At 42.6% G+C, this 14,821-nt stretch overlaps 1 protein-coding gene across 2 annotated transcripts in view; it reads right to left on the bottom strand.

Annotated features, from left to right (window-relative positions):
* The window catches only part of Sorl1 (sortilin related receptor 1), a 169,894-nt gene that overhangs the window by 52,772 nt on the left and 102,301 nt on the right, over positions 1 to 14,821 (bottom strand). For both annotated transcript variants that reach the window (XM_004870912.4, XM_021249086.2), the window contains exons 19-24: positions 14,612 to 14,703; positions 13,200 to 13,446; positions 12,369 to 12,507; positions 7,075 to 7,248; positions 4,819 to 4,932; positions 941 to 1,063 (exon numbers count right to left, since the gene is read on the bottom strand). In XM_004870912.4, the coding sequence (XP_004870969.2) occupies positions 941 to 1,063; positions 4,819 to 4,932; positions 7,075 to 7,248; positions 12,369 to 12,507; positions 13,200 to 13,446; positions 14,612 to 14,703 (889 nt within the window). The remainder of the gene's footprint in view (positions 1 to 940; positions 1,064 to 4,818; positions 4,933 to 7,074; positions 7,249 to 12,368; positions 12,508 to 13,199; positions 13,447 to 14,611; positions 14,704 to 14,821) is intronic.

Here is a 14,821-nt window from a genome sequence, read left to right as displayed (position 1 = left end):
GTCCCTCCAATCTGGTGCACTATGCATGGTGCACAATGTTTTCTTCAGTGTCAGCAGCTGTATAGATGGAACCAGAGCCTGCTGAGGGCTCATGAAATTGATGGGGCAATGGTGTGCATTAGAAAGAGCATGGAAGCAGAAAATAGGAGACACAGGTCCCAGTCACCTCCTACTGCATTCTGACACAGACTGTGTCATCTTGAATATGCCCCTTGACTCCTATGGACCTCACTTACTCAATGTTGAGATTAAAAGGACTGGACTAGAGAATACCTACCATTCCCTGCCATTATAACTCACTATCCTAAATTTTTAAATTCCCATTCAGAAAACAGATGCTCAATCAAAGCTTGCATCATCTAATGACTTTTAACAGGGTTTACTGAATGAAGCAGACTTAAAAAATAAATAGTTCACAAAGGTACAGCTCTGTGCCTTCAAGCAGCTTGTCTCACATGCACTCCGAGGTGTGGGCCAAGTCTGTGTAGCTGTTAACCACCCACTGAAACCATTCAGAAATCTTCCTCACCACCACATTTCACCCTTATAGCATCTCTGCAAGGCAAAGAAGGGTCTATTTCCTCATTTTCCAGATTAAAAAACAAAAGCCAAGCAAAGAGAAAATAAGTGACATGAGCTAAGTCTACGCTCTATCTTTTCTGACCATGAATCCAGTGTCCCATTAATTCTGGATCAGAAATTTAGAGAACTGAATTTTCATGAAAAACAGCGAACGAGTTCTGTCAGAACACAGAAAGGAAACAACTCAATGCTGCTACGTAGATGTAGATGGCTATGCAGCTGAGAGATCATAAATACTAAAATAGATATCAGAAATCTCCATTTCCTCCCCATGTCATCCACTAGTATAACCCAGTGAAGTATAGTGACTCCTCCCTCTCCCCCCAGAACGGGGTTTCTGGATAGCATGGGCCCTTACCACAGTGTCTTTCGTCACTGTTGTCTCCACAGTCATCCTCAAGGTCACATTTATAGGACAGGGGGATACAAGTCCCAGACTCCTGGCACCGGAACTGGGTGTCCAGATCGCAGATGGTGGTAGCTAAAATGGGAAAGAGAGATGACATACTTGTTAGGTACAATTAATTCCCCTCATACACAAACTTCCTACTGAAAAACCAATTTAAAAATAGAGAGAAGCCAGGCATGGTGGTACACACCCTTCATTCCAGCACTTGGGAGGCTGCCAGCCTGGGCTACATAATGAGTTCAAGGCCAGCCTGAGCTACACACACAGTGAGACCCTGTCTTACAAAACCAAACAAATAGAAGGAAGCAGATTTTAAATGTAGCAACAGAAATTAGACCTAGACTAATGGAAGAAATAAATCCCATGAGAATCTGAAATGAATAATCAAGGGAGGTAAGGGCCTATCTTTCCAGGGACAACAGAGAGCAACAGAGATCAATAGGGCCTGGAAAAGAAAGAAACTCATATGGCTGGGAGAGAATGAGGGGCTAGATTGCCTCCTACTACCCCTTCAGAACTGAAGTCTTATGACATGAAGGTATCTTCCTACATAGGTGACAGAAGCGCCTTTAGCTACAAAACTACCACTGGGGACGTCCAGTTCCACACAAGAAGCCAGCACCTCACTGTACATACAGATACGAAAAGTAATGCAGAGGTAGAATTTTATAGCAGAAACCTGGGCTCTGCCTGTAGTCAGTCAAGGCTGGATATCAAATTCTGTCTTTCTCTTTCTCAGGTGATCAATTTTAACCTCCCTGAGCCTGAGTTTCCCCAACAGTAAAGTAAGGGTAAGGTAATGTGACCATGCACTTGTGATCACGGTCAGAAAGACTAAATTTGGAGTCATATTCTACCACCTACACTTTGCTTAAGCTAGCCCTCTTTGCTTCCTTCATTCCCTCTATAACAGAATGCATAGATATTAACTACCTTGGTTTATGATGAAAAACAGAAAGAAAACAAGCTTGGGATCACAGCCTATTGAACAGGATATTTAAAAATAATGGGCTCGAAACAAATGCCACTTCTCTTCCTCATCATGTTTCATGCCCTTCTGGCATCACAATGAGTAGAGAATTGGATTTTCTCCCTCTGATGAATAGAAGCTTCCTGAGCTTGTGCACAAGCCTTAGGATGCAAGAAAGGACTCTGCAGGAGAGGGATAGGAGAGGAAGTCTGTTCTCCAGAGAAGACAGCATGTGGCAGAACAGAACCCTGGGATGGAGGTGGCAGTTCAATGAAACATAGAATGGCAACACTGCTATTAGACACACCAGCAGCTCTATTTGAGGTTCTATTTCTTCTTTGTAATTGAGCTCGTAGTGGAAGGCAGGGGATGAATGCAAAATGACAAGGCTGCAGGGGATTCACGTCAAAACCCTCGTGCCTGACATCCACCCAGCTGGAGGAGTTTGTTTAAGAAGAAGGGAAATCGATTGACAACATCCCTCCCGCACCACTTCCCTCCCCTTCCTCAGCTCTTCCCTGGCAGCTGACGGGGTGCATCTTGGAACTCCCCACACTGCAGCACCCTGTCACGTTTGTCCCTCTCCTGCTGCCTGCCTGTGGACAAGGATGCCTCACAGAGTCACAGTAAGCACACATCTTCCTTGAAAGGAAGGCCATGGGAAGGCTTGCCCATGCCCCTCAGTTTTGTTCCCAAGACATTTCTTATCTCCTCACCTGGACACATCTGTTGGGTAGGGCTGTTAGCTAAGCAAAACTGGGAGAGAGCAAAGGAGAAAGCAACTTTCGGGGTTTCAGGAAAATAGACCCAGCTGACACCGACACCAAACCAGGGGGAACCAAGCCAGCTCCATACTACACCCCTGGGCAGGAGCATAAGCCATAGGAAGCTGTGAGGTCCCAGACCTGAGGCAAGGGAAGAGGATGACCTCAGTGAGGGCAGCATGAAAATGGAAATACTTCCTTCACAACCCAGAACCAATATGAGATCCAGTTTGTCTAAACAGTAGACACTCAGCCTGGGGCAGAGGGGAAATAACATGCTACCCTGTGTCTTTAACTATTGGACATAGTATTGGACATCTAGTTTGTATCTCTCTGCTTCTACTATGCCTAAATATGTTTGGGCAGTTTTTCTTGCATGTGTACACTCTAAGATGCTCCTCTTTCCCCACCCTGATATGTAGTGAATTCTATTCTATTGCTTGCTTCATGTTTTTGATAATATTTATTAATGTTTTTGAAGAGCCTTGGCTACTCCCTCACAAATAGTACACCTTCCCGTGACCCTGATAGGTGGAGATGGCTGTATCTTCATTGGAGTCCTTTTTTGCAAAAGAAAGACATGGAGAGGCTTGTGCCTTCCAAACCTGCCAGTGAGGACACACTTTTCCCTGGATGTAAGACGCATACACTGAAGCCAAGGAAAAATAATGATGGAAGGTCTCATACACAACCTCCTGCCAGCCAAAGGGAGCAGTGCAGAGCACTGCAGGGCCCAGACCATCTTGACTACTTGAATTGTTTCTACAGGTGAAGGGGTGTGGGGACCCAGCCCTTGCTCCAGGATGACTGCCTACATTCACCTACCAGGGGCCAGAGGAGTATGAAGAGCTGCCCACTAACCTGTTCTTACAGTACATTTGGTAAGTGGATCTCTGGGTTAGGAAAGGAAAAGTAACATCCTCAGAAAAAGAAGCCTTGTTATTTGGCTTCATGCGTCCCTTCTTCTAGTCTTTCTCCCATTTAATTCATTCTGCCTGCAGCTTATCTTTCCAATGGTAAAATTTTATGATGTACTTCAGTGGTTGCCAATTGCTCTTCCAATAAAGTCTAAAAGACTCTTGTGGATCTGGGCTCTGCCTGCTCATTCAGCTTCTCTTTGCCCCACTGTGCCCAGATTCTCAACTATTTACACAAGTCCTGATACTCAGACCTCTGCCCTTCACACAACCTGCACCCTTGCCCAGGGCTTTCTTCCCTTCACCTCTGCTTCATGCACCCACACGCCCTTCAGTTGATTAGGGTGTACTCGTGTATCATACAGTGCTTTCCCATCACAACACTCATGGTTTGCTGTAACTGCTGGTTAACTTTTCTAACTCATCCTTCAAACTGTGAATGCCCTGATTCCATCTTGATCACTAGAACAGAGCTTGGAACAGAGAGTGCTCAATTAACGCGTTGGGTGAACATACAAGTGGCAAAGGGTAAACCATCTCCTTTATAAGATGAGGTCAAAGTTATCAAGATTTGTAGTCATTACAGTATGTTATGCATTCAAGTAGTTTTCTTTAAATCCTGCTAAGCAAAGTCATACACTTTACTTGGACCTTAGAAACCATTCAGTACAAAGATGTCATTAACACAGGACACCTACCAAGATCCCCACATTCCAGGCCAAACTATGCACTACTAATCCATTGTAACATCCTTGCATAAGCTTGGCAGGCAGATGGCATCACCTAACTGGAGTAGCACACGGTGACACCTGTTGGCCATCTCTGGAAAAGCTGATCATTAAATTTACAAATCAAAGAATGTCACCTGGTCATCCACTCCAAGTCACCAGTTTTCTTACAGGACCAAAATCAAAGTTAGAACTCAGATTGTCAATCAGCTCAGTGTCAGTCATGTGATGGACACTTATTCATAAATCTCTTTTGCCATGAGTAGTCAGCTTATTGATTAAATATATGCATATGCATATATCTGAAATAATTCTATGTATCGAATATACATTTGCACGTGGGACTGTGCTTTCTCTGTTATCCAAGCCCCATCCCAGGTGGAGGAGCTGAGTAGCCTTCTGCATAAGACTTAGTATTCTGATAACTGGGCCGAGCCAGAAGACTCACGGCAGTTCCTCTCATCGCTCATGTCCCCACAGTCATTGTCGAAATCGCACCACCAAATGCTGTTGATACAGTTCCCGTTGCTGCAGCGATACTGGCTGCGAAGACAGGTGTTCTCTAAACGGGGAGGAAATGAAACCAGTATTATTCTTCCTGCTGGACCACAGGACTTTTTCTTCTGAGTTTCCATTTCCTTTCCTCGAATACCACTGTGGCTTGAATGGTAGACAAGGAAAGGGGTGCCAAGCACATGGGCATGCAAGGAAGGAAGCATTTTCTTCCTCCTTTCCTCCTTGAATTGAAATTGTGGGAGGAAAAGCAGGTTGCAAGGTGTACTAAGAAGTGATAATAGATGAGATCGGGCACGTTCAAGGTAGTATGGCCTCATGGGGAAAAAAAGAAGAATCAAGATACATTATGTACAGGTACAAATTCCCTACAATGAGTATAACCATTATGTATATCAAAAGTGTACCAGTAAAATTAATTTTAAAAAAAGAAGTGATTACAATGATGAAAAAGGATAACAATGACACCAGGTGGGTCTGCTGGATGGCAAAGACAGTACAGCAGCATTACAGAATCATACAAGCAACTCCTTAATGGTCTGTATCTATAAAGGATTAAAACATACATATTCCATATATATATATACATGTATACACACATACATATATATGTCTATATACATATAATATGCATATACATAACCATATCCATGGGTCTCACATCTACAGATTCAACCAACCACAGATTGAAAATATTCCAGGGTAAAAATGTATCAGCACTAAACATGTATAAACAATTTTTTTCTTGTCATTACTCCCCACACAACACAGTACATACCTATTTATATAGCATTTACACTGTATTAGGTATTATAAGTAAGCTATGATTACATGATTTAACATATATGAGAGGATTTGTATAGGCTATATGCAAATACTATACCATTTTGTATAAGCGACGTGAGCATCTGTGGAATTTGGTATCCAAAGAAATCCTAAAACCAGTCCACCTAGGAATATCTGCATAACTATACGTAGAATATGTCCATATTTATTCAACTTAATACCTGGATGGGTTACTAAGACTACTAAGGGATTTTTTTCTGCCCCATTACTTCTTTTAAAAAAGGATTTATATGGTGATTTTAGCTCAGTGGCACCGTGCCTGCCTTGCAAGAGCAAGGTCAAGTTTGATCCCCGGTACCAAAAATAAAAATAAAAATAAAAAATAAAACAACTGTTTGCACAGGAAAATTGCATTGTTTAATAAACTGGATCAAGGGCACATGATGACTGCCCTGTTGTATGGACAATCAGTGCAATTCTGATGGGGAATATGGAAGAGCTGTTTGCCCTTCAACTGGAATTTAGTGTTGACTCTATTTCTTTCCAAATAGCTTTAAGATGATTTCCAGGGCCTGAATGCCTCCAGTTTCTAAGGAAGGATGGTCCATCTCCCCCTTCCCATTGTATTTCTTAAAGAAGATGGACTATAAGGCCTCCATTGTGTGCTTGATCGAGGTGCCTTCAGAGGCTGCAGTGAAAGTGAGGTTAGGATTACAAAGCAAATAAGACCATAAGGAAATGCAGGAATTCTGGCCATCAATCCAGGCACTTGGTGGCAAAGCTTCCTTCTGGGGGTTCACCATACTGACAGAAAAATGAGGTTGAGGACTGAGGAAGTATTAACAGCGAGAAGTATACAGGAAAAAAAATTAAGCAATGTCTCAGAAGAAAAGATTTTAAACCCATATATTCAAATTGCAAATGAGAAGGGATTAAGGCTGTTCGGTCATGGCTTGGAAGTCAAGGCTTTCAGACCTTTATTTAACATTGGTTTGAAAGTTCAGCCCTTTTGGGCTGGGGGTGGTGGAGAGATGACTGCTGGGTGACAGTAGTTGACTCTGATACAGTCAAGCCAGATATGTTTAGAAGGCAAGTTGTCCAACTTATAAGAAATACAAGTTGCAGAACCTAGATGTGAGGGGTGAGTGAGGACAGGAAGGCACAAAAGAAAGCAACAGTGTACCCTGACAATGGCTGTGTGAGCTGACATTAAACCCAAAGACACAACTGTGACTTTTTCAGCTTGGGCCTCTTCTGAATAAGCACCCAAATTAGGATCCTCTGGGCATCTATTGAGTTTTTTACCTGGCACTTTTTCTAATATCACAAAGGGTTAGGGATGATGGAACCATAGAAAGTGAAAAGAAGGGAAAGACAACAGGAGGAAAAACAAAAAAGGCCTCACCTTCTTTGACACAGGTATTGTTCTTCAGCTGATAGCCCTGAGGGCAGTCACACATCAGGTCCCCAGAAGGGAGGACACTGCTGGCCACTCCCTCTGGACACCTGCAGCTTTTGCCATTGTTGGCCTTGGGCAGGCACAGAAGGTTGCACGGACTGGGTACACAGGCATTGCTTCCTGGAGAGGAGACAGACAGCCATGGTATTGTGGTTAAAACACACAAGAGGACTGATGAGCAGAGAAGACCACACAACAACTGTCTCATCCTATAGATAGTACTTCAAGAAGCTTAGGAAGGTGATGTGGCCAGCCCCAAAATACCTTCCATGCTGAAACCCTTTGCTCAGATCCCTCAGCAGAACTGACCTCCACAGCCCTGCTTTCCCCAAAGACTTGCATCTCTAGCTCACTCCATGGAACTTCCCCGGAGCCAAACCAAGCAGCAGATGCTCCTCCCCCATGGAACCGGTTACTGAAGGCTAATAAAACAACCAAGGACCTGGATCTGGGAGAAGAGTTACATAGTGCTGGTGCCAAGGTAAAGCCAAACCCTGCACTGGTCAAAGTGGTGCCAAGACAAATGAATGTGCAGCTGTGGTTGGTCAGAAGAGAGTTAGGACACAGGGCACAGTTATAGAGAGGACACCATCAGGGCCCCGGATAGAAAAATGATGGCTTTGCTATTCCTACATGCAGTTCACACAAGACTCACCTAGAACTCCCATGTCTGGGTCCTTACTATCTTTCCTGCTTCTTTCAATAACACTTTTCATCACTTAAGCTAGCCTGAGTGGGTTTTGCTTCTTAGCACTCAAAAGCCCTTCTTTAAAAGGATATGCTGGGGCCTAGATAAAAATCCAGGTCCCACTTTTTCACTTCCTTTATGCCAAGCAGCTAAGGAAACACCATAGAACTTGTTAGCCACTATCATGCAACAAATCCACAGAACAATTGGTTAATGTTGATCTTTCCCACTATTTTCAATCTTCTCTCTGGATCAGCTTAGTGAAAAGTGTCACACAGAGTTCAAAACATCCATCACTGCACTTTTGAGAGAGCTGTGTGGGTGAACAAAAATGATGAAAGTGCTTTTCTGTCCCCCATATCTGGGGGATGGGGCAGAGGATGTGTAAGCTATTTTGTAACAAACTGGTAATTAACACAAAAACCAAAAATATAAAATATATGTGGTTTTCTTTTGCTTGGGGTCATTTAATAAACATTAAAAACGTTAGTAAAACTCAACTGTTGATTCGTTTCTTGTGCTGACTCACGGTGACACTCCTCCATCAGCTATTCTAGTACTGCAATCTGTGTTCACCCAGCCAAGACCTCAACTAAGCTATACTGACCCACAGGTTGGAAAATAGGGTTCATTAATGACAATCAGTACTGATACAGGTGACAATACCCTCAAGTGCTTCAGATATGTTGACACCTCATCAGTTTTAAGTCATGTTATGAATTGTTTTAATCCACAATCATTTAGCCACAATGTCTCTTTGATGCTAAAGAAAACAGTAAACAGCATTGCTAAACAGACAAAATATACACATCCAGTGAGAGAAATCCATGTGACGAAATATCCAAAAAGGCTCAGCAAATAACTTAATCAATCATAATGGCTTAATTACCACAGTAAACTAGTCAGTTGATCAGAAGAAGCCTTCGACTGATGTTCACTGGTAGTCTGTGGGCACAGACTGCTCCTTTGACTAAATATACATGACCCTGGCCCCAGAGGGGATATGGAATTGGCACAGAGTTTTTCACTACTGAAAAACAACTCAAAGGTTTTGGTACATGTTCTTTGTATTCAGAGGACAACATACCACTCAGTGTTCTAAGAAAATAAGCAAGAACAGAATATGTTATTGAAACATACTCAATTACAGGATGATATTTTCATATGAATTACGTCTTTAAAATAATGTGCACAATAAACATTCCCACCCAACCAAGCAAGAGCTAAGAGTACAGAACCCCAAATGTGTCTCTTTCAAGAGGCTGATCCAGGCAAAGACATAAGAAATGGTAGTCTGAGCAGCAGCATCCGGGGCAAACTCCAAACAAAGCCAACCAGGTCACAAGTGCAACAGGTAGGCAGGCCAGGAGCATGTGGCTGGGGACAAAGCAACAGAACAGAAAATAGGAGTGCCATGCCAGAGAGCACTTAGAAGGGGACAGAAGGAGAATGCAGCAGACCATGGCCACAGACCTTTCAGGATCCCAACCATTCTGTGTAGGTAGGATATACAATATGAAGACCATCATCCCAATGTGGAGAATGAAAAAATGAGAACAACTATCTTCAAAGTTGCCCCCTTAGAAGACAAACAGCCCCAGGACATCTTCACAGAGCGTATTCAAAACATTTTCCAACTTCCTCTTTGCAAAAGTTCCTCTAGAGTCAGTTTAGAGCCACAAAACTATTATCTCACTGAAGTATCTATGACCTTGGCAATTATCAAAATTAAGTCTATCTCCAAATAATTAATATTTGCCTTCATTATAAATGTGTAAAAGGCAGTAATTAATGCTGGCTCTGAAGAGCTGCAAAACTATAAAATATTTTTAAACATTGCAGCATCAATTGACCACATCAATAAATTTGCAAAGTAACCTTTTTAAAGGGAAAAAAACCTCTTTGTGAAAAATATATTCCAGTAACACTACTTAAAAATCAGCCAGGTATCAAGACAAGAACGGTACCCACTTTATAACCAAATAGCCTCAATTAATAAATCTTCCAAGTGAGTATAATTTTTAGCACAAACCAGCATAAATCAAATTGTAGTACACTGAAGTACTGTCATGTTACTAGCATGCTGCCATTTCAGTCACAGAGGGTAGACAGAGCACAGCCTGATGATTTCACTGAAGTTCACTGAGGTCAAGTAGTCCACAGCTGGAATTCTTATCACTTACTAGGTGTATGACCTGGACAAGTTACTGAACCTGATTTTTATTATCTCATCTATAAAATGGGAATATTCATAGTACACATTAATTTTGGAATGACTAAGGAGATTCCCCAAGCTCAAAAGCACACTAGGGTGGTAGGTATGACAGAACAACTTGTTAATAAATATATTTATCATTGTTTTACACATGACTAATAAAAGGTCCTGTATGTATTTGAAGCAGATAACAAAAAGAATACAGATGGACTGGCATCAGGGGTTACTAATATGTATCAAGAACTTGTAATACCCTTTTGGTGTGCTAACAAGGCAGGCAGGTTAAAGGAAACAAGCTGAAGGCCAAGAGGCAGGCAGTGTACATAGGCTGCGCTGGCAGCCAGATGCCACTGCAAAAGCTTTGACTTAACTCAAACTGGCCTGAGAGATTATCTGCTTGTTTCTCTATCCCGGTCCACCTGGAAGTGTCTTGTTCACAGCCAATGGACAGCAAGAGAATCTCAACACAGAGACAGGAGCAGAGAGTCAGTAACTGGCCCTGGGCCAAAGGGAAAGTCACAACTGGTCTTGTTCAGCCAGAGGCTGTGATTCACCGAACACCACACGTCATTGTTTCAAGCCAGGCTTTCCTCAATTCAGACCCTACCCTGACCCCTAGAATTACTCTGGCTGATTTAAATGAAGGTGACTCTTTGAGACCTAAAAGGGAAATACACTGAGAATCACAGCCCTGTATGCCCTATACTAGGAGACCACAAATGTTCACCTGTGCTGGAGCTGTTGGGGTGAAACGTGAACCAAAACGAGAGTGGGGAGCCCAGGGACCACCAGACTCACCTGAACATGGCATTGCAGATGCTGCTGTGCGTACATCCAACATGTGCTTGCACACTTGTAAAATGGAGTCCAGCTCCTCTGTACTAGGTGGCAAATTATAGAAATGCTGACAACTCACTCCAAAAGGCAGTGGGAAGAGTAGGGCCTCCATCAAATAAAGGCTCAGGGATTTCAGCTACTGGTGCTGAGAAGCAAGATTCCTCCATCCCTTCCTGTTTAAAACATGTATCTCCTCTCCAAAGGATGTGACTTCTCTGAGACTATAACCAAAGCTCAGCCCCTATACTAGTGAGAACTTTTGAGAAAGCTAATTAATATCTAAGATTTCTTTCCCTAACCTGCAAACCATGAATCATAATACCAGTCTGTCCCCTGACAGGTTGTGGGGAAGACAACAGTAAGACAGATCTACTTTTGGTACCGGGGATCAAACCTGGGTCCTTGTACTTGCACAGCAGGCAGTGAAGCCACTGCACCAAAGCCCCAGCCCTAGACAGATCTACTTTTGTAGGACACTGTAGTCCTCCAGGGGAGTTCTCATCCTATCTTCCTTGGTCCCAAAGGGATAACGATATCTATAACTGTATTATTTTCATTGTCAATTTTCTTTTAGTACAGAGTAAGCCAAGAACCAGCAAAACAGCATCAACATTCTAGTTCAAAACAAGAAACCTAGAGGTTGTCAATAAAGAGAGTCAGTAAACCCAGGATGCTATTTAATCCTGTAGAGATAAGGAGGGTAATTCTTAAAGGGACTAGTTTTCTTGGGAGTGCCCTGGTCTTTCTCCTACAGAATTACCAGCATTGTTGGAGATATGCAAGAGTAAAGGCAGCCAAGGAAGGAAGGCTTCCTACTGAGTAGTCCCAACTTCCAGGATCAAACCCTCTAGCAGTGCTTGAGCCTCATCCACCCAACAGATCTTAAAATGCCAACCATATACACCCAGGCAGCCCTTCTCCTCTCTTTTCATCCTTTCTTCCTTCAACAAATACAAACTGAGCACCTATAAAAGGCCAGGGACTAGTAAAACTGTTGAGAAACAAACAAGGCATAGTCTTTTCCTTTATGAGGTTTAGAGGTTCAGGGCAGGAAACATGAATGAAAATAGTGTACAACTACACACAGCCATCACAACAGAGGTGGGTATGTTCAGTGGGCACACGACTGTGTGAGCACCCAGCCCAGAGCACAGCATGGCTCCCTGTAAGTGTGCCAAGCGGGGATTAGGCACATGCTGGGCTTCTCCCAGCTGCAACCAAAGTCACACCACCAATCAGTGAAGGGCCAAGGGCAGAAGGAGGCTGTAATTACCCACCAAGCACCAACACTCTCAGCAAGCAAAAACATGCTGTCTTCCAGCTGTTTGTGTATCATTAGAAAAGAAATTAAGATATCATTAGGAAGAAATTAAATAATGTGCATGTTGTCGTGACAACAAAGACGCAGGCTGCCAGATCCTGCTCTGAGTAGAGATTGCCCACACGCAGCCCCTTCTTGAGATCAACTCTGGGGAGATAAAGGAGGAGACTCTGTCTTACCAGTGTTTTTCCCCTTGTAGAATATCTTCATGTCCATCAGCCCTGTGAGCTGGCTGGCCAGAATCTCCATCTGGGACCCGCTGTATTTGGAAGCTCGGAATATGCTGAGCTGTGACCAATCATCCCAGTAGATTTCATTCTAAAAAGAAAACTTTTGCCTATTAGGCCAGATCTTCTGTGCTTTGTTCTGGGCCCTTTGTAAAGACAAGAGCTCCCTCATACTAGAGATAACAAATATTTATTGGCTGAATACTGGGTTAAGATTTCACTTAAATGAAAGACTCAGTGGTTTCATCCAAACCTCATGAACTATCCACACAGAAGGAACTGCCCCCAAAAAACTATCTGGTGAGCACTGGACCTTGACTACAGCAACACTCCTCAGTTTGAAATCTGCTTCCCAATGTGGGTCAGAGGTCTTTGGAATACAAACAGACCTGAAAGACATCAGAGGGAATAGGCTGCTCCTCTTCAGTTAATGGGGAATGAAGCAAGGAAACCTTACAAAAGGTGAAGACACAGAACCAAAATGAAACTACCAGCACTGAAGGGCAAATCCAGAACACTCATGAAAAATAACCTCAGCTGTTAATTTTTTGAAATGTTAATGATCTGAAAGGCAGGACCCCTGACACCTTTGTCTGGCATCCCTCCTTAAGGGCTTAAACAATTCAGATTTAAGAGCTTAAACAATTCAAATTCAGAAAAGAACCAATTTCCCACAAGTCTGACAGTATCTCTGCAAAAACCCAAAAGGTCCTGGCTCTGGACCTCAGGAGGCTCTGGACCTTCTCTGCAGAATGCCCACTGGTGGGACAAATAAAGATTCACCTTAAAGACAGCAATGGCATAGGGATGCGGGAGGTTGTCCAGGATAACCGAGCGCTGCTGGCCACTGAAGGTGATGCGCTCGATGCAGTCCAGGTAGGCATCCGTCCAGTAGATCCACTGGTCATCCACTGAGATGCCATTGGGCCACTTCACATCCTCTGACACAAGACGATGGGCAGAAGAACCATCCATATTGCTCCGATAAATTCCTGGCTTCAAGTCTCCCCAGTCAGTCCAGAACATCACTCTGGTCAAAATAGGCAAAAAGAGGCATGAGAGCTGAATACTACTCCAGTGAAGAGAGAAACCTCTCTAACAATCATTATCATAATCATCTGGAACTGTGATATCTGAAGCCGCTAAATCCCCAGACCTACAAACCCCTCTCCTGGAATTTATTTATAATCAAATTATGTGAAGATAATATACAAAAATGTACATATATGTATATTAATCATAGTGTCCTCAGTAGAGAAAAAAAATGACAGTACATATAAAAGAATATAATGAAAGCCAAAAACCTGTATTTACTCACATGAAACTATCATGCATACAGATATAGATACACATCTCAATATCTATCTCTCTATATATATTTCATTTAAAAGTTACAAAGTAGTAATTACACTATGATTCTATTTGGTGTGTGCACCTGCATCTAGGTGTAGGGGATGTGTTTAAAAGACAATCCTTGTATGTAGGTAAAAGTAATTTTGAAAGATACATAACTATTAACAATGATTAGCCCTAGGATCCATGAAGGTAAAGAGTTAAGATTGAGAACAGAAGAAACAAATACATTTCATTTCATAAACTTCTCTTCTCTTTTAATACTTGTAATCAGTACATAGATTGCTTTTAGAATTTTCTTTTCAAAAATGAGTGCTAGTTCTCAATCATAAGGGCTACAAACGAGGAAAGGCAAGGAAAACTAATACAAAATTTCCATGTTAGTTGTTTCCTTAAAGAGTTAATGAAAAGCACCTTTGCATTTCTCAAATACATACTAATTTTGAAACAGAATGGCCACATATCCTGGAGGGGGTAGATAGGGAAAGACAGATTGAATTAAATATTGTGCCATGCATGAAACTCAAGATAAAAAATCCTCACAATATATAAGCAGGTCTGTCTAGTCTACAGAGACTCTCTTCTAATATTACCTTTTTTAGAGAAACACCCCACAGATGCAAGACATCTGGATGCCCAGAGCGTCTGATGCTTGCTAATGAGAAGCAAATGGAATTACCTGACCTCCATGACTGTGCAGTGGTTACAAAACTCTCAGTTAATGGATTATTTCCACCACATTCACAAGAAGCAGAGTTTTTGCCCAGAGGTTTGCATTTTTATGAGACTCTACTGTTGCAACATCTGACACAATGCTGATTTCCTTTTGGGGATATACATACCCTTCTTGGGGCACGAGGACCAGGGCCCTGGGCCGATCAAGCACAGAGGAATTGACGATTGTGAGTCGGAAGTCACCATCTGGGTTAGCTACCTGACAAAAAGAGGAGGGGAAGGCCAAACTAGGTCTGAGCTTTTTAAAAAATCCTTATTGTCAGAGTCCTCTACAGCTTCTATCTGCATCCCCTATACCTACCTGACTCCCTTTCCCA

Source organism: Heterocephalus glaber, unplaced genomic scaffold (assembly GCF_053883595.1).
Source record: "Heterocephalus glaber isolate CG9 unplaced genomic scaffold, H.glaber_assembly_v1.0 deba00001431, whole genome shotgun sequence".
Taxonomy (NCBI): domain Eukaryota; kingdom Metazoa; phylum Chordata; class Mammalia; order Rodentia; family Bathyergidae; genus Heterocephalus; species Heterocephalus glaber.
This window is presented reverse-complemented; position numbering and strand designations above follow the sequence as displayed.